At 47.8% G+C, this 19233-nt stretch overlaps 4 protein-coding genes across 4 annotated transcripts; 1 reads left to right on the plus strand and 3 right to left on the minus strand.

The window, feature by feature from the left end:
* Positions 1-1621: 1621 nt before the first annotated feature.
* Positions 1622-4332, minus strand: pakA (mitogen-activated protein kinase kinase kinase kinase STE20; the record flags this gene model as incomplete). The annotated part of the gene is made up of 4 exons (XM_023234806.1): positions 1622-1726; positions 1778-2112; positions 2164-2263; positions 2326-4332. The coding sequence occupies 4 exons, from the start codon at positions 4330-4332 to the stop codon at positions 1622-1624; spliced, it is 2547 nt and encodes an 848-aa protein (XP_023089892.1).
* A 3412-nt stretch (positions 4333-7744) lies between these two features.
* Positions 7745-9418, minus strand: AO090003000268 (putative nucleoside transporter; the record flags this gene model as incomplete). Its single annotated transcript, XM_001819423.3, has 3 exons — positions 7745-8238; positions 8309-8990; positions 9074-9418. The coding sequence occupies 3 exons, from the start codon at positions 9416-9418 to the stop codon at positions 7745-7747; spliced, it is 1521 nt and encodes a 506-aa protein (XP_001819475.3).
* Positions 9419-12283: 2865 nt separating this feature from the next.
* AO090003000269 (putative RNA binding effector protein Scp160) lies at positions 12284-16359 on the plus strand (the record flags this gene model as incomplete). Its single annotated transcript, XM_001819424.3, has 4 exons — positions 12284-12674; positions 12734-12984; positions 13039-15322; positions 15374-16359. The coding sequence occupies 4 exons, from the start codon at positions 12284-12286 to the stop codon at positions 16357-16359; spliced, it is 3912 nt and encodes a 1303-aa protein (XP_001819476.1).
* A 663-nt stretch (positions 16360-17022) lies between these two features.
* On the minus strand, positions 17023-17594 carry AO090003000270 (cytochrome b5-like heme/steroid binding domain-containing protein; the record flags this gene model as incomplete). The annotated part of the gene is made up of 3 exons (XM_001819425.3): positions 17023-17190; positions 17267-17393; positions 17476-17594. 3 exons carry the CDS (start codon positions 17592-17594, stop codon positions 17023-17025), a joined length of 414 nt encoding a protein of 137 aa, XP_001819477.1.
* Between the last annotated feature and the right edge of the window lie 1639 nt (positions 17595-19233).

Genomic DNA, 19233 nt, shown 5'->3' on the forward strand with positions numbered 1-19233 from the left:
CCTCCTCAAGCTAATCTAACCGACAGCGTAATGTCTGGATTAACGGTGACAGGTAGGATGATCTTTCGCTCAAGAGAATACGAGGCTTGTGGTTGGGCTAGGGAATCTGATCGCCTGCAGGGTATTGACTGGGCTAGATGTTAGCCACTGAACCTCCTGATGGCCACCAGGTTCCTGATCAACGTCCGATGCGGGGAACCGGTCGACGGTATCGAGACGTAAGGCTGAAGTCGGCTAGTTGTTAAGCAGTGTCTATTGGCTTGAAGATAATTAAGGGGAAACTGACTCCCGCTTCGAATTGGAAGGGATCTCAGGAATAACGAAGGAACGTGGAGATCTCGGGCATTCAGTGGAAGGCTGCAACTGATACTGCCTTACGGTCCTTAGTAGCACTAGTATCCTCCTAAACAGGTGATCGCGCAGGCGGAGAGCTGCGCCTCTGACGCTGACTGGCCGCGCACTACTCCCGAATAAGCGAGTCCGGGCCCTATGACGATATTACCAACTATGACAGAAACTTATCAGGCAGGTACCACCAGCCCACATAGAATACGTACTGTACTCCTGGTGCCTAGGGAGATAACTTACTGGATAATAAAAGATATATATATATCCGTATTCGTTCCATTCACTTGAATTGGCATACATACGTTCCGAAATATATACAACTGCCTAGCCAGTACCCAGAATTTCAAGTGGATAAAAATACATGTTACCATGATTTTACGTGCCCCGTAGTAGAGGCATGACCTTCCTAAGCTATTTAAAGCACAATGGCCCCTCGCCGAGCTACAGAGAACTGAAACGCCACGCAAAGAATACCGCGGAGGAATATATAGCGAATTTGTAGTACGAATACCGAAGATCGTACAGAAGAAATATACATACAACCTCAATAGCTTTTCAGTAGCAGATTGATTCAGCGCGGTTCAGCTCATTATGAATCCATCGTGAAGTATGTTAACAGGCGAGACATCAGGAAAAGACTGTGCTCTTTTCTTTTCAACTAAGATCTAAACAGCCAAGGGAATTTGCGAACGTCATGAGGATAGTGAAAAAGAAGTCATATATTAAACCGGGAAGAGACCCAGCCGTGCCTTCGTATGTGCCGCTCAAGTCTGGGTTATTCTTCCCACATGAAGGCTCATTCATTACGAAGGGTCATATCCCGCTAGCTCCAACTTTCAATCCCGCCGGCCTAGAAAGCAGAATTACCGGCGAATAACAATAAACGAAGGGAACCCCATATAGGATTTACAGTATTTTCCATCATCCCAAACATCGGTGATGATACAAATAAAAGGAGTGAGGTGTGTGAGGCAACATCATCACAGTAAGAGGATATATTTGAACGTGAAGAAAGGTGGTGAAGTTTTTGTTTTCGTAAGCCCTGTCACAGCAGGAAAGCAGGAATTGCAAAGCCATCAATCATCGCCATCTATGAGATTTAGATCCAGAAGAAGAGAAACACGGGCATGGGAGGTCATCATGAGAGATTGTGCCATTATGCAGTAGCAGCATATCATGGCCCAGCAAGATATAAGAAAACATCAGGAGCAATGGGTATCTGGAGAAGACAGAAGACATCGACGTATATAGAGACAATTAAGTGCGAAGAGGCTCAATGACCCCCTTTTTGAGCTTTCTCCTGGGCCCTGCTGAGCCGCGCGGCTTTTACAAGGGGTGCTAGATGGGATAGAGGGGCACAAAAAGACATGAAAGGGTGCTGTTTACAATGCGTCAGCACAGCTTCCGTCAACTGGAGTCAGGAACATACCTTCAGCAAGTCGTGGGCCGAGGCTCTCTTTTCAGGATCGACCTTCAATGCAAGATGCAAGAAGTCTCGGAAAACCGGTGTCAAGCTCTGCTCATCCTTGATCGTGGGAGTCCCATTCGTTGCGATCAAGTACAGCGCCCGCAGAGGTGACTCGGTGAGATATGGAGGCTCGCCCTCAATCATCTCGATAGCCATAATCCCCAAACTCCAAATGTCAACTTTACGACCATACTCTTTTCTCGTAACGACTTCCGGAGCCATCCAGTACGGGGTGCCGACCATCGTGTTTCGCTTATTGTGCGAGTCGTTGATTTGGGCGCAGAATCCAAAATCGGCTATGTGATGTTAATAAATATAAGGTGAAACATGAGTCAAAGGAGCCTTACTCAATTTTATATTGCCATCCAATGAGAGGAGAATGTTGTCTGACTTGATATCACGATGGATTACACCTTTGGAATGAAGGTGTTGTAGGCCATTAAGAGTCTTTACAGGAAATAGTCAGGATCCGGCCCACATATGAACAAGGATTATTTTGGGAAACTCACTTCTCTGCAGACGGCAGCAATCTGCCCTTCGCTCATGATATTGAAAGTGACCACATCGGTAAGACTGCCACCTTCCATATATTCCATCACCACCCAGAGGTCCAGACCATGAAGATAACTGTCCAAGAAATTGACTATGTTCTTGTGCTTGCTATCTTTCATGACGATGATCTCATTTATGATAAGATCCTTCTTTGGCTGCAGATCAAGATTCATCTGCTTTATGGCAACACAGCTGCCTGTTCCATTGTGGTACGCGGTGAATACGCCACCAGAAGCACCCTGACCAATCTTATTCAAGTTGTAGTACATCTTAGTTGGATCGCCAGGAGTGCAAATGGCGACCAATCGTGACCGTATATCCATGGCATTGCTCTGGCGAGCTCGTTGCCGTGGGCGCGCAGCAGGTACGGCACGAGCACTTTGTTGAAGCGCAGCAGATGGATCCTCCACAGGCGACACCTGTTGTGGAGTTGGGTGCGTTGCTTGTTTTTGTTTTGGCTGCTGTGCCTGCTGTTGGCGTAGGCTTTGGCTGCGGTCAAGCTGCTTGCTTGCAATTGCCTGCTGGGCTGTAGCCATTGCTTGCTCCTGCTGTTGTTGATACTGTGTTGGCGAGGGAGTAACAGCTGGTGACACCCATGGAGCCGTTGCGCCGTTAGCCTTGGAGTTTGATCTGCTCAGCTGCGGCCCAGACGGCAAGGGCTCGGATTCCGGGATGGGTGGTGTGCCGAACGGCTGAGCATTCTCCGGGATCGTTCCGAACTGAGGCCAGGGATCCTGTACTGGCCTTGTCGTAGCGTATGAAGCAGTAGTTGGGGGCTGAGGAGCAGGGCGGGCGGGCGTCATATTAGCGGCAGCTGGGGGTCTTGGAGGGGCCCGATTGGGTACAAGGCCACCGACAGGGGGTGACATAGCCTGGGTTGCCGCTGGAGCACCCCGAGGGATCGGAGGTGGCGCTCTTGGGTTTTCAAAACTCCCCTCATGGTTTTGTGGAAAACGTGGACTCGTGGGAGATGAGGCTCGCTGACCCACAGTGCCATAGGGAGTTGAGCCACCAGAGCTGGGCTGCGACGAGGAAGTGGTAACCGGGTGATGATGGGCATACGCATGGTCAAACTTGTGCCAGACCTCATCATCTCCTTGCGCATTTTTTTCGTAGAATCTCATAATATCAACCATAGTTTGCGGATGTTCTTCCTGTTCCTTCTTTGAGATACCACTTTCCTGTAACAGCCGCTGCCATTCTTTAGGCAGGCCCGTGAACTGGCCCGTCTGGTTATCATAGCCGACATGTGTGACATGGACGGGATTTTCCGGTGCAGAAATCTTGATACCGCGAGGAGAACCTAGCATGCTGTTGACAAAGCTGGAAAAGCTGGCCTTCTTACTTCTCCCCACCGGTTTAGTGCCATTTCCCTCATCGGAATATCGCTTAGTGTTCGTCGAGCGATCGCTATCCGTTCTATTAACTAGGGCATCCATACGGTTGTGTAGAGCGGTGAAGCTAGCGGATTGTCTAAGTCCTCGAGTGTCGGGGGTTGTCTGAGACCGCAACGTCGGGGGTTTCTGGATCGGTTGCCTGTCGGATTCGGCAGTATTTTCTTGCAAAGCACTTAGCATACCCCGAGAATCAAACGGTGAACCGATCAATTCATCTGAGCTTTGATCGTTGAGTGAGAACCGTCCCGAGTGGGGTGGACGGGATTTGGTGGTGTTGTGGTTACCAGAGAAATAGCCAGATTCGTTGTTTGCAAGAACTGGGGATGGCCCGCCACTATTCTGATCAAGAGAGGATGTAGAAGAGCCGTATGCGTTAGATCTCGTGCGCGAATGTTCTCGGCTTCTGCTGGCAGAAGAACGCGGATACACGGGCGCTGAGGGGTGCCGTTTGAGTGACGTGTTGCTCTGCTGACTCTTAAGCATGCGGGAACCAATACTAGGAGGGTCCTTGTGAAGCTTGCTTGACGGTCGTCGAAATTTGAGGGAAGAAAAACTATCGTGATTCATGACGTGCGGATTTTAGGGGGGGTTGTTCCAGCAGGTCGGGCGGTTTGGTGGTCGCAGGGTAAGTGCCGCTAGGCTCAGTGATGGGCTTGATTGGAGGGACTGGAGGGGGGGGAAAGCCACCTGTGGTGAGGCGGTGCTTTCTGGCTGGGCAGCCCAGTCCGTCAATATCGATTGTGGAACTATGTACTTCCGGGGGGTGCGTGATGCTGTATGGTAGGATGTGTCCACTAAGAGGAAGGCTGTCGTTGGAGCAATGAGGGGATCGGGGATGCGAGAAGATCCAGATAGCGATGCAAGGGAGGGCGCGAGAAGAAGCTGCCGCGGGCTACCGTCAACCAGTGGTTAGCACGTGGAGAGCCGCTCGCTGGATGGATCAGAAACAAAAGTGTCCAAACGATTAATTTGATAAAGTAGACTTTAAAGGCGGTGACGGGCTTTCCACTCCGAGGGGGGACGAAAGGGGAACCCAAAAAAAGGAAAAAATAAAATAAAAAATAATATATAATAAAATGAGCAAATTTATGAATGGAGAACAACAAGATAAAAAGCAAGAAACGAGAGAGGGAGAAAGACAGATGTGATTAACCGACAGCTCAGCACACAGATCTGCAACCCATGGGGTGGAAAAGCAGAATGGGTAAAAAAAGAAAAAGCAATACCAATGCTATGACGGTGACAACTCGAGGCGAAGAGGAGGACGGAGAATAATTAATCAACCTCAGTAGGGGAACCAGTGATTTAGTTAGATTGGAGGCTGGACCAGCTACGGGGGACAAGCGAGTGCCAAACGGCCCGCCCAGCGTCATTACTTGCAATAATAATATTATTAACAATGGTACGGAGTACATGCAGCACTTATGGGGAAGGATAATTTCTTTTCACGGGCCAGCCACTGGGGTTGTTGACTTGGCTTGATCTTATCGTTACCGATAGAAAAAATGAAAAAAAAAAAAAATAATAATATTAATAAGGGCGGTCAATGGAAATAAATGCTATTTAACTTTTTACAGTTTATCTACTCCATATTGATTTTTATTTATTAGTTTTTTAATTCTTCCTTTTGTTTTTATTATCTTTTTCTTCCGATCCTTCTATAAGGTCGTTGCATAATGAACCCGATGATTGGTACTTTTGGTATGATACATACGAGAACTACACAGGTTACAAACTTCTGGTAACTACTTACTAGTATAGACTTGGAAAGTCCGTCACTCTGTACTAGGGTATACATCATCTGTCTCAGATAATCCCATCCTCTAAGCAAAAGAAAAATTCTAGACTCCATCCCAATGGGGTCGTTGACTTGTTGGATCCGAACTGTTCCCGTACGCCCACCCTGACTTTTGGGAAATTACAATCCGAGTCCACACGGTCTGTTAGTCGGAGAAGATATCCTTCAGATCGGTGTGGCTCCATTTTCATTTCATTTCATTTTATTTAGGACTCCCCTTTTCCTTATCCAAGGTGCTCCGGTAAAGTGGTTTCAGTTATCTCTGTCGACCTTTTCCGATCGTCCCCCAACCTAAATCTCGAGGCGCAATGTGAAGCTAACAACATCCTTCGAAACATTCTTGAGCTCCACTTGAAGGCGGGGCTAAAAGTTCCATGACACGGCCGGCCTATGGTTGGATAGAAAGTTCCAACCCGTCAACCAGACTTTCCCTGAACCATAATCCGAATTGACATATTTGCCAACCCTGAGCTTCAGACTCGCCTCTCCGGGAATGGTTCGGTTGGAATCAGATAGTGCCTTAATTTCCACCGTCTCGACTGCCGGAGACAATCACCGTCTTACCATATTGCTTATTATGTTCGATTCGGTCTTTCCTGATGCTGTGTAGCCCTAATCAGCAATCTAGAAAATCGAGAAGGGCAATTTAGTGAATCTTCACACCTCGGGAGCTCAGGTCTCTTCTTCCTCCACCCACCAACAAAAGTTAATTAGAGAGAGTACCACGCAAACCACATATTAAAATAAAATCAAATTTAAAAAAAGGGAGGAGCAGTAAAAAGTGAAGACGTAATTACTGCTGTCAACCTCCTACCCAACCGTTTTGTTCCCTGGCCTCAGAATTCTTTACATATTATCCTGCAGGTACAATACCAACCAACTACTACCAACATCATCCTCGGTCGACCGGATGAGTAAATTCCTACTCGTCCCCTGCAGTCAGGACACAGCCCAGTCGCACAAATGTTTCTCATTCCCAACTAGTCAGGCAATCAGTCTATCTACGCCAATTCGCAGGTATTATAATCCCTGTGGGCTATCATATGTGACTGGTAGTCGGTTAGAGTCTTCCAGAAACGCGGGACGAGACAGCCAATCCACCCAGTCCTCCTTCATCGGTGCTGCTGTGACGATCCTTATGACGGTGTACGATTCCTCCCTAAAGCATGCTCATGGGTCATTTTAGGAACTCGGGTTGCTCCACTTGCATGAATCATGTGTTCCTCTCTCTTTTTCTATTTTCCCCCACCTCTTTAGTTTGTTATATCGTAGCAAAAGCAGTAACACGAATAGGTCCGATTCAATTAATTTGCGACCTGTGGCTGTCATCCTAGCCCCAGAACAGACTAAGTGAAAAAAATGATCCATTTCTAAGGGGAGGGAGCTCTGCTGAGTCATCTGCTATACACGTGACTATCACTCCATGGAAAGGAAGCTCCAATGACCTAGCTATATACACTTCCAGGAACGGTAATATTGTGCCCAATCTAGCTAATGGATGCGATCGTGTTAGTTCCCAATCTCTTCTCAGCTAAGCATATACACAATCAGTCGCTGTCCACTATGATACAGAGTCCATATCCTGTAAACATTCACCTATTTTGTCGTCTTCGAATAAGCTAGATATATCCTTTGCTAATGTTAGGGATACATTGTCTGATTCTTATTTATCTGATTTAGTAGTTAGTATTCCTTTTACTGCTTCAGAGTAGTGTGGTAATTCCTGCGCAGTGAGTTCATTGTTTTGCGCGTTCTACGTAGCTTATCGCAATCTCTTGAAATCAAATATATATTGCGTGTACCACTTCCCAAAACGAAACGTCTAGGTATGGGATACTAGTTATAATTCAGTCTCTATGAAGTTGGATCAAACTGACCATCAATATTCGGACCCGTGTAACTGCAGTAATACACATATTGAATTACAGCGTCCCATACTTTGCCTGCAGCCCGCCCTAGAGAATCCACCACTATAAACCCACTTAACCCACCATTTCTCTATTTTAAGATCTCTCGTTTGGAATAAAAGTAAAGTGAGATGAATATGTAACTCGAAGAAGTCGACCTTCGCATTGTGATTCTTTTTGGGCATGCCTAAACTCTAACTTTCCATTGATACCCTTGCCAGCGGACTATCTGCACACGAGGGTATTCTAGGTTCGGCCCGCTGCATGAAAGGAGTTACCGTCCGATATACTTCAACTCCAACTTCCTCAACGGTATATACGAAACACTCGTGAAAACCAATGCTAGCTCATTGGCTATATCTCCCCCATCCGCGCCGATCAATTTTGCGATAACACCGACATAATATGTCTCGACCATGCCTACGATCCACCCCGCAGCACCGCAAAGAAAGGCAGTGAGGCCAGCAAACCCGATAGGCATTTTCGATGGCGTGTTCCAGGCGTCAAGGTCGTAGTTTGCTACGTTACCGCCCCGGAAAACGTAGTGTTCGCAGAACAATATGACGAAGAATGAGGTATTCCAGTAGCCCAGCAAGGAGAGGAAATTTTCTAGTACGTCTAGCAAGTGATCTCGGCCGGCGATGCCCAGGGCTAGGATGCAGCCGAAGACAAGTGTGGACCAGATCGCTCTAGGTACCTTTTCGCATGGCTTGGCGAAGAGCTGGGCTGAGAGTGCACCGGAGTAGATGGCGATGCAGTTGACGCCAACTGTGCAAGAGAAGCGTCAGCGGGAGCCCTTTTTTATAGCTGAGAGTGGCTTATACTAGGGTTCACTTACTTCCGGAAAGGACTAGAAGAACTAATAGAAATTTGGCGAATCCGTTGGGATAGATGATTTCTTGTAAAATTTCGCCTATGCCTCTGTCATAGGCGGCAGCCCATTCTGGATTCGTATCTAAGGCTGAGCTGATGCAAGCTCCGAGTAACATTCCGATGCAGGTTGGGATCGTGATTCCGAGGGTGGTGTAGAGGAATACTTTGACCTTGGAGATATTCACCGGGTAGTGCACGTAGAAGTCTGAGACGATCGAGCTCCATGACGCACTTGAGCCATACACAACGCTGATTAGGCTCAGAACATTACCAGATCTCGTGATACCCGATACCGTTGCAGGCGCGGCGAGATTTGCCCGATGCGCTGACTCGCCGTAAATAATCATAAAAATGACGAAGAACACCATCCATGCATATTGCTCGTACATCAGAACACCTTTCAACCCGATAAAACTGAAAAGAAAACTGATGCAGGCAACAATGACTACTCCCACGGCGATCGAGACACGCCCGTCCGAAACAGCACTCAATGCGAGACCACCAGTAATGCAATTAACGGATGCCCATCCTAGCTGTTCAATGACGTTTAAAAGAGCAATGATAGATGATGGGTAAAATCCTAATGAGTACCTCGAGATGGCAACCTGACGGAGACCGGTCTCAGGTCCCATCGTCGCACACCAACCCTATAGATAAATGTGAGCTCTCAGATACCAAAAACATCAGAACCCTCGACAAGCCGTAGTAGAGTAGGAAAGGGTATCCGAACCGTCACAGCGGCCCCCATTAATGTCGAACATATTATGATAGGAATGGTCTGCCCCAAAGATAGACCGAATTGCTTCCCCAAAAATCCAGTACTGAAACAGCTGATGTTCATTGTCGCAGACGCCCACATAAAAGCCATCGCTAGCGAATTGGGAGGATTACGGCCTTCGGGGAGCACCCTGTCGAGACTGTGGGACTCAATACCCAACTTCCTATCTAAATATTCTTCATAATATCTGATTCGCGCGAAGAGTCCTCGTGGCTTCGTTGGGGTCTCTTCCTCGAATGGAGCGGCAGAAAGCTCAGCCTGAGCTTCTTTCCCAGCTTCAAGAGTGTAGGTCTCCATGTTGCGAATGGTCATGTACTAACAAGCATAATGTGTAAAGAGTTTTAGGCAAAAGCACTTGACTTAACTGGCCGAGTCGTGTATTTATAAGATTAAGTTCTTATGGTGCTAAGCTCGAACTAAAGTAGGGGTACAGCCCTCATTCGCTGTGGTGAAATTCTTTTATCTTCAATTTTTTCCGGTAGCGCCACCCATGTGTGGAACGGAAGGTCTCTTATCAAGGTCATATGTTCTTCTTCAGTTTAGCTCAATGCTGGAGGGGTCAAAGTGCAAAGAGCAGACTACACATCCCAGAGGATAAGGGTAAGTATTTAATGCCTCACGCTATTTGCTAGTACTATGTTCAATTTAACTGGCGTCACCAAGCAGTGTCTTTGCATTTATTATCCATTAATGCAGACCATTTGAGCCGTGATCAAGGAAAAATTTGCGAAAATGCGTATCTCAATCAAGCTTTGGGTCCACTTCGGCCCAAGCTTAGCCTGTGCCTTTTACATGGGTGGTGGGTCGGATGTCCGAACCTTCGGTAGTCCTTCTCTAATTGTCTAGAGTTACCTTGAACCCAGGCATTATTGATACAATATATGCTCGTTTTGTTACTTATTCTTTGAATTATGTCCTAGCATTCATGTGACAATGAATATGTGTCAGCGTTCTGCCAAATATGGCTCTTTCAAGTAACTTGTATTTTCTTCCATACACCTACTATGCTGCCCTGTAAACGCCTCCATGGCTCAAAACCTTGGTTAATTGATCAATATGAACCATGGAACCTTCATCTTTCGGGCTCAAATCAGTACTCAATAAGCTTAATGGTATAACATGTGGCATGAGCCAAACGAAGGGATGCAACAATCTTGTTTGTGATTCTAGAAGCTTACGGTAGTTCGGTGTTTTTCTTGTACCTCATTCTCTCGTTGATACTCTTTGTCTCTCCAGAACTACCGACTATATTATATTTTAGCGACATAGGTTCAACTGGATAGATCTTATACACTAGGATGATATCCAGACTCAGACTTAGGTAGCCACCGTGGATGATTACCCAAATTGGAAACTCAATTTAGGGTCGGTGCAAGGAATACTTGAGTTCGCCGTGGCATTAATGTGCTACAGACCTCAAATTGTATCTACGGATGATGATGTATTCTATGATTGCAAACTATATATTAATTGTTGTAAATTTAAAGGCCTCAATTCGTGTTCACCTAGAATGTACAGTTACATGCTGACCGGTATATATTTGGATACGATGTAAGATAAGAGTCAACAAAGTCTATCGTCTCGTATGCTTATGAAGCCTCAATGATGTAGTATATCCTTTTCTCTACTAGCAAATGTATTGTTTGATCGCTTGTCATTTCGCTGATCTGGTACGTTCAAAGCTTAGTTTAAATAAGAATTAAAGTCAATGACTTATCACAGACTGCGACCGATCGGGATTGATGAGGTCCTAACAAACGATTGAAGACAGTGGAAGCCCTAAGACAATACTCACCTGAAAATCTTTGCTGGTGGGATTTGCCTACCGGTATGGGGCTGCATAGAAATATATTAGAAGCGATGTACTGGCATTTTGCTTTGTTAGTATGATATTCCTATACTTGTGGCTAGACATATCGATTGAGTAAGCTGGCTGGTTATGAGAAATCATTAAAATTATTAAGATGCTTCTAAAGTTGAGATTAGCGCTTTCGATACTTTGGAGTGTACTAGTAGATCAAATGCCTTTCTTAAGTTGACACATCTGGGTGGACTTGCAGAACTTAGTAAGGGATTAGGAACAGAATAATAAAGAAAAAATACATCAATGCCACGCTCAAGATTCATTTCACACATTATTTAGCAAAAAGGTCCAAGCAAAAAGCTATTGTTTGTTCAATCTATAACACCTAACCTCCACATTATATGTCAATCTGCGCGTATGGCTACTGAGCATCTTGTACATCTATGGTGACGCTTTCGTGCATGATTTGAGGTTGGTAGTAGACATATCCCAATGAGAATTTAAGTCTAAGTTAAATGTGATTAATTAATGATCCTTGAGATTACCTCAAATGAAGTCAAGCTGAAGGAAACTTTTGTGGCAAGCCCCGTGCTGACAGTGCTATTAATAGCTACATGATATCGCCCTTTTCATAAGGTATGCATGTTCCTCGCCAGAATGGTCACAACTTGACTAGCAATGCAATGAGAAAATGAAGGTAGTTTTTAGGTGCTGATCATCGGGGTGAAGAAGTACTGAGTAGGTTGAGGCTCCGACGGCAGTGGATGGTTTTGATGGTTCGGCTCCGCCGTCGAATCGCCCAAAGAGGAATAAGCACACCCCGGTCTTTGCTCTCCGACCACTCGGACTGTCTTGTCTGTCCTCTTCGCTCTTCTTCCTTTCCCCATCGTCACCACTGCACATCAATTATCATTCCTTCTTTGTCAACGGTCGATTTCCGACATCTTCACCCCCCATCCTCTCTTCCCTCTCCCTTATCCTACCCCCCTTCCCTCCGCTTTTGCGGAATTTCTCCTCAATTCCTCTTCACTCTTCTTTTAATCCTGTTATGCACTGATTATATCTTAATCTCAGCCGCCATTTCTTATTGCCCACCTCTGGAATTTTGAGTTGTCAACCTCAGTGACAATTCGCCGTCAATTTTTTCCATTGTATAGGGCTGTTCCAACTTGAACAGCATCCTTTCATTGCTTCTAGGGTTCCGGGTATGAGTGACTGGCAGCCTAATATATCTCAAGCTCGAATCAATTGACGAAATAGTGCCCTAGGTTGATTCGCCTTCCACCCTCCCCATCGCATATAAATTATACGTCTATTATTCCGAGGTCAAGCAGTTTTAATTACGGTCCCCCGGCAGAATGGCTTCTGATCTGTCTAATGCCGACGTTAACGGCGGAATCCCCAAATCTCGGGCTGCTATGCTAGAGGAACAGCATGCACGTGATGAGGTCCATAAGCCGACTGTGGAGGATGTTGTGGATGAAGAAGATCTCAAACACCCTCCCCCATCGTCTTCAGTGCAGGACCAGAAGGTGGATGCCCCAGCGCAGAGCCCGGCACCTACGGAAGTCCCCGCCCCCAAGGCTGCCCCTAAGAAGGCTCCCGCCTTTGATGTACAATCGGAGGAGTTATTCCCTGCTTTGGGAAGTGGTCCAAAGCCCAAAGCGCCTGCTGCATCTGCATGGGGCGCTAGAGGTCCTTCAGCGGCCGCCGCCGTTGCCAACGGCATTCCTGGTGGTTCCCCGGCAGGTAAGTTTTTCAACATTCGTTTTCGAACACTTGGACATGGCTGACTGGCCATGAAATAGCACAAGGCCCCCGCATCATGAGCCTTCCTGGCAAGCACGTCGAGCAGCTCCGACTAGCGCCCTCCCAGATGCTTCCCCGAGGACAATTGAAGAAACCCCTGCGGGATATTTTGCGGGATATCTCGAGGCGGTCGAAGGCCAACGTTGACATGCGTGGTGGCCCCGGTGGCTCTATAATCTTCGAGGGTAAGGGCTCAGTAGATGCCGTCAGACAAGCTCTGAAGGAGGTCGCACAACAAGTCGGCTCCAAGGTATGTTTATGACCCCCATGATTTTTGATCGGTCTGGATTAACTTTGAGTTCAGCAATCGGTCCGCGTCCCAATTCCTACTTCTGCCCGTCCTCACATCATCGGTAGACAAGGTGCTGTTGTACAGGATATGCAGCAGCGGACCGGTGCACGTGTGCAGGTTCCCCGCGTCGATGAGTCTGCGGGACAGGTCGAGGATGACGAGGATACCATTGATGTCCTCATTGAAGGCGATGCTGTTGCAGCTGAAATGGCTCGAAGGGAAATTGAGGCCATTGTGAAGGAGAGAGCTTCGAACATGAGTCTGCGGCTCAAGTCTATCCCTCCTGAATTCTTTCCTTTCATTGCAGGAGCGCACAATGCGAACCTCAGAGATATCGAGCAGCGCACTAATGCCCAAGTACATGTTCCTCGGTATGATACATGGCAAAGCCAGCCTCCACCTCAGGAGGCTGATCCGGGTCATGTTCAGTTTGTCGCAATCCCTGAAAAGCACATCCATATCAGCGGAGAGCGTGCTGCAGCCCAGGAAGCCCGTGCAGAAATTGAGAGGCTTGCTGCTGATCTCCAGCGCCAGTTGACTCTTCGTCAACTTGCTATCAACCGTGGCCAGCATCAATTCATCCTTGGTGATAACGCTGATGCTCTGCATGAGTTCCTTGCTGACACTGGCTGTGCGATCGTTCTTCCACCTGCGTCGGATGACAGCGAATTCCTTACGATTACTGGTCCATTGGACTCTATTGAGAATGGTATTAACCGGGCAATGGATCTTGCCACGAGTATGCAAATGGCAAGCATTGATCTGTCACGTCAGCATCCGAATGCTCCCAGTGGAGCCCACGCCCATGCGCGTGCGCTTACTCGTTACCTGAGGCAGCGACAGATCATCAAAGAATTGGAGAGCATGTACGACGCTCGTATCGCACTTCCCCCAAGTTCTGATGGCCCGGTCACTTGGGAGGTTTATTCTAGGGACGGCAAAAACACTATTCGGGCGCGGTCCGATATTATGAACCTTGTTCATGCTCATCCTCCAGCAAGGCTTCGCCACATCTCTGTTGACCCCTATTTCCACCCGTACATTCGGTCTCGGGCTATCCCGAAACTACAGGAGGAGTATGGCGTCCATGTTCTCACCCCCGAAGAGCTCGATTGCCCAGACGTAGTGCTCGTTTACGAAGGACCGTCAGCTACGGCTTCCCAGTTCGAAGTCCCGCGCCAGCGACCAACTACTGCTGAACTCGCCGCTTTCGAGAAGGCTCTTCAAGAAGCTCAGGAGTATCTCTCTAGCGTGTTGGGTGACCAGAATGATATCGTGGCAAAGTCTGTGACTGTGCCGGCCAAGTATCAAGAGAAGGTAAGAAAGTTCATCGCTCGTGAAGAGCAGGCGAAGGGTGAGGATTTGATACCCGTTCGTGCTCTCGTCGCAGAGCCGAGTGGCCGTGGTGCTGAATGCGAGGTCGCACTGCGCGGTCCTTCTCGTCTCGTGGAAGAGTTGATCTCAAAGTTGCAAGCGTTTGTTACCGAGCAAGAGAAAGATGACCTGGAGAGGGGGTACACAACTTCGTTTGACTTCCCTCAGAAATTCGCCAACTTCCTCATCGGTAAAAAGGGTGAAAACATCAACAAGCTCCGCGAGGAGTTTGATGTGGATATTAAGGTGGAGAACGGCAAGGTTGAGGTTAAGGGCCCCAAGGCCAAGGCCGATGCCGCTAAAGCTAGAATCATCAACTTGGGAAAGAAGCTGGAAGATGAAACTACGCATATCTTGAAGATCCCCGCCCAATACCACCGTGAGCTTATCGGTCAGCAGGGTAGCCAGGTCAACAGGCTTCAAGACCGTTATCATGTCCGAGTTCAGTTTCCCCGCGCGGCACCCATTGTTGCGGACGACCAGTCTGTCGAAGCATCTAGCGAAGCGGGCGGATCCCGGCCTAGCCGACCTCAGCAGGGTGCTGATGAAGTTATTGTGAAGGGTCCTAGCAAGGGTGCCGATGCCACCCGCGATGAACTTCTTAGCTTGCTGCAGTGGGTCGTTGACCACTCTCACTCTGGCTCGGTGTCTGTTGCTCAAAGCCAGATCCCATCATTGATCGGTCAACGCGGTCGCGAAATGGATAAGCTCCGCGCTGACACTGGTGCCCGAATTGATGTACCTGGGGCCGATGATACTCCAGATGCCTCGGGTCGGGTGCAGATCAAGATTAAAGGAACGAAGAAGCAAGTCGAAGAAGCCAAGAAGATCCTGGAGCAACGGTCTAACGAATTCGACGCCACTGTCACCAAGACTATTGACATTGACAAGAAGTACCACAAATCCCTGATTGGTGGCGGTGGTAAGTTTGCTCATTTATTTTCATCCTCTTTCAATTGCTAATTATGGCCAGGTGCGAACATTCGTAAGATTGTGGCTGATGCTGGTGGACCTACTGATGGTGGCGCATCCCGTATTGTCAGGTTCCCACGCCCTGAAAGCGCTGAGACTACTATTAAGCTTGAAGGAAACGGCCAAGTCGTTGACAAGATTATTGCCGCCATTGAGGAGTTTGTGAAAGAACGCGCAGATCAGGTGACGGCGAACGTCGAAGTTCCTTCTACTCAACATCGACTGCTCATTGGACGCGGTGGAGAAACACGACGTGGTATTGAGTCGAAGTTCAACATTACGCTCGATATCCCTAAGCAAGGCTCTGGACGTTCCGATATCAAACTCAAGGGTCCTAGCAATGCTGTTGCAGAGGCCAAGGAGCACATCCTTTCCATGCTTAAGGACCAACAAGGGGAGACCGTGGAGGTCCCTCGGCATTTGCATCATGCTATTTCCGACAATGGCTCTTTCTTCCGTCGGCTTCGTAACGACTACCAAGTGACCGTGGATCATGCTGGCCAGCAAGTGCCATCCAAGCCCTCCTCGGAAGACACCCGCGGCGCAGCCAACGGCGGTTCATCTCTCCCATTGATTACCGATGAGCCTGACCAAGCCGCTGATGCTCACTCATGGAAGGTTGTTGAAAACGCCCCTGCAGCCAATGACCCAACCCAGCCGGCTACCATCCCATGGGTGTTGGCAGGAAATCGTGATAACGTGGCGAAGGCGAAGGCGGCTCTTGAAAAGGCCATTGCCAATGCATCGCAACAGTCTGCGACTGGCTACCTAATCTTGCCCGACCCCAAGACATACCGCTTCGTTGTTGGACAAGGAGGTAGCCAGATCAACGCTATCCGTAAGCAGACTGGTTGCCGAATCAATGTGCCCAAGGATCAGGCTAAGGGTGAAGCGATCGAGGTCAAGGGAAACAAGGAAAGCTTGGAGCAGGCCAAGGACATGATCCTGGAGGCTGTCCGGGCTGGACTGGAAGGTAACTCCCGGTGATGCCCGGAGGCTTAATTTTTCACATATTGGTGATGAAATGAGGCTCTGGCGAACAGAAAGCCAAAAATTCTATTCTTCTTGTGTCTTATGTCCGTGAAAAAATTGTGTTATATACTTTTATTACTTGCATTGGAGGCACTCGCCGACTTGGATATTCTGTACTTAAGCATTCCATTCTTCTCACGAGTATATACCTATTTCTGAGTAATATGCTTTTTTGTTCTTAATTCTATTATAAGACATAAAGTTAAACTGTAGTTCTATATGGTTATTGTGGTAGGGACATTGACTGGTCCGCTTTGTGCACGAGTAAGAAAAAAAGGCCGGACTAATAAGATAGAGCGCGATCTATTATTTAAAGTAAATGATAAAATAAAGAAGCAATCGGAGCCTCCTCTTCTACTACATCGCAGAGGCACGAAATGGTTATTGTCATAACAGTTCCAAAAGTCTTCGGTCTTCCTTGATTTCGCAAATCCCAAGATAACAAACAATTAAAGCAGTATCTGCAGTGGATATCACCAAGCAACCCACCCGATGCCGAACGGAAAGCACACCGAGATGGTCGTACGTTTAAAAAAACGCAAGGTCGTATTGAAAAGTTCGTTCTTAATTATTTTTATTTCTTTTTTATTTTTCTTGTTCCCCGTCATCTACCTTTCTCTACTGGGCTTCAGAAGCGGCGTTCAGGTACTGGTAAGCACCGTAAGCGACGGCACCACCGATGAGAAGGAAGGCGTAGAGGCCAACACCGAGGCCGGTAGAGCTGCCGGAGTTGGAGGAGGCGTTGGTAGTAGCCTGGGCGTGAGAACGGGGAGCAGGGTCGCCGGGCTGTTAAGCAAAGCGAAAGTGGTTAGCGGTAGGCGACTTTTTATGTTTCCTTGTTTAAGTGAAGCCATTAACATACCACGCGCTTGAGGTTACCGACGAGGAGACCGTCCAGGATCTCGCGAGCCTCGTCACTGTGACCAACGTCCTCGAAAGCCTCAGTGGCATCCTGACCACCAACATCGAGCAGGACTTCCTCACCACCGCTATATGCAATGTCAGTTTATGGACCGATATGAGACTCGCACTGGTTGAGGGTTCATATGATGGGGAGTGTCGGGAACGTACGGGTGCTCATCGACGAAAGAGGTGCAGTCGTAGACCTTGTCGTGGATGACCATGTAAAGATCCTTCTTGGTGTTGTGGCCGGACACCTCCTGGAAGGTGAATTCCTTGTTCTCAGACATCTTGTTTGGGGGGGTATGAAGACTGCAGGAACGGGAAATTGTTAGCGATAGCACTTTTAGGGTTATAGGCGTGAAATTAATAGACAGATAAGGAGTATGGCTCGCGGGACGATTAAAAGATATCATCCAGGGGTGGTAGCGTTCACCAACGAAGTACCGAGAACCTGCCCCGGGTGAATTACTGCGCAGGGAATCGATGGCGGCATGAACAGGGAAGAAGAGGTTCTCCTCATCATGCGCCCCCGTGTATGTATTACATGTGTCTAGCCCGAAGGGTCGGAATGCGAAAAAGGACAGAGTATAACTTACCAAAAATCTAAACTAAAACACAGACAGAAGCGCTGGGTGGGAAACCGCGAGGAAGGTCGGGAATTGATAGGATGGGAAGACCGGTGAGAGGAAAGGAGGAGGAGAAAAGTCGAGGCTGACGCTCAGGGAAAAGAAGAAGAGAAGAGGAGTGGAAGATGATGAGAGAAAGTTGGGGGAGACTGCGGCTAACGTGATTCGACAGCGACTCCGCCTAAGGCCCTCAGGTACCTCAGGCCGTTTGTTGGTTTGCTCTGTTTTTTAACTTGCCGTGAATCTCTCCCGTCACAGGTCTTTATGTGCTTTATCCTCGGGGAAGGTCTACTTGAGGCACTTTCTGGCTAGCCATTCGGTATACTGGATTATTATTGACCACGGTATCTCTAATTCCTGGTTTTGAGGTCACTCCCTCCTTCCATCTAGGGAGTTCCCTGTATGCCGTACCCATAGTAGTCCCGGTACCTATCTCGACGCCGACAAGTGGCCTGATAGGGACCATGGGTCAGCGCGCCAATGAGCGGTGGCTTATTAGGAGTCTTAGTCAGAGGTACTTTAGGTTTCCGACCGCCCAAGTGCAAACTAACCAGACCGAGTCAAGCGCCTTAGTGAATCCTTCATGTGCGGAGGATCTGAAGCCTTGAGGGCTGGACTCGGAACTTACTTAATCGATCGATTACTTTCGAGTTTGAGTGAGGGGATCTGCTTATGGAATAAATTGCCTATTCTGGTCTACAGCCCCCAATCAGGAAATTACCCTGCCCACGTATCGATCCCATTTCAACTTCAAGTACTGAAAAGAACATTCTTATGGCTTTTCTAAAATAATCCAGGATCAACAGGATCAGCTAGCTTTCTCGCTATTTGGTTCCACCATAGATCAAATTTCATGACATCTAGCATAATCTAAACCTGTTCATTGTATTGTGCCTTGTTTTTCTTTTTCACATGCGGAACTATTATAATTCAGATACGAAGGATATTCATCACATGGGAAGCAAAAGCCCTAGGTAGAAAACCTATGCTACCTAGGTATATGCCACATTCGAGGGAATTTCTCATCAAGCGGAACCGTTGATCGTAGAAGCCGTTATAGAACGTCTAATTCCGCGTTCTTGATCACTTTATCAAGACCCGCTGCCCGGTATCAGCGCCGCCCTTCGAAGGATAACCGCAATAACCTCGGGGGACACCGTCTCCACGCTTGTCGGGTACCGCTCTCGGGTTCGTTTGCCCGAGATGGATGGTCTTCCCCGCTCTCCGCTGCGGAGATGGTTTTTGAATTAGGTAGATGTGATCTTCCGTCGGGGTTGGATGTTGATTGATCCGGCTATGC

This window comes from Aspergillus oryzae, chromosome 2 (genome assembly GCF_000184455.2).
Source record: "Aspergillus oryzae RIB40 DNA, chromosome 2".
In the NCBI taxonomy this organism is placed as follows: Eukaryota; Fungi; Ascomycota; class Eurotiomycetes; order Eurotiales; family Aspergillaceae; genus Aspergillus; species Aspergillus oryzae.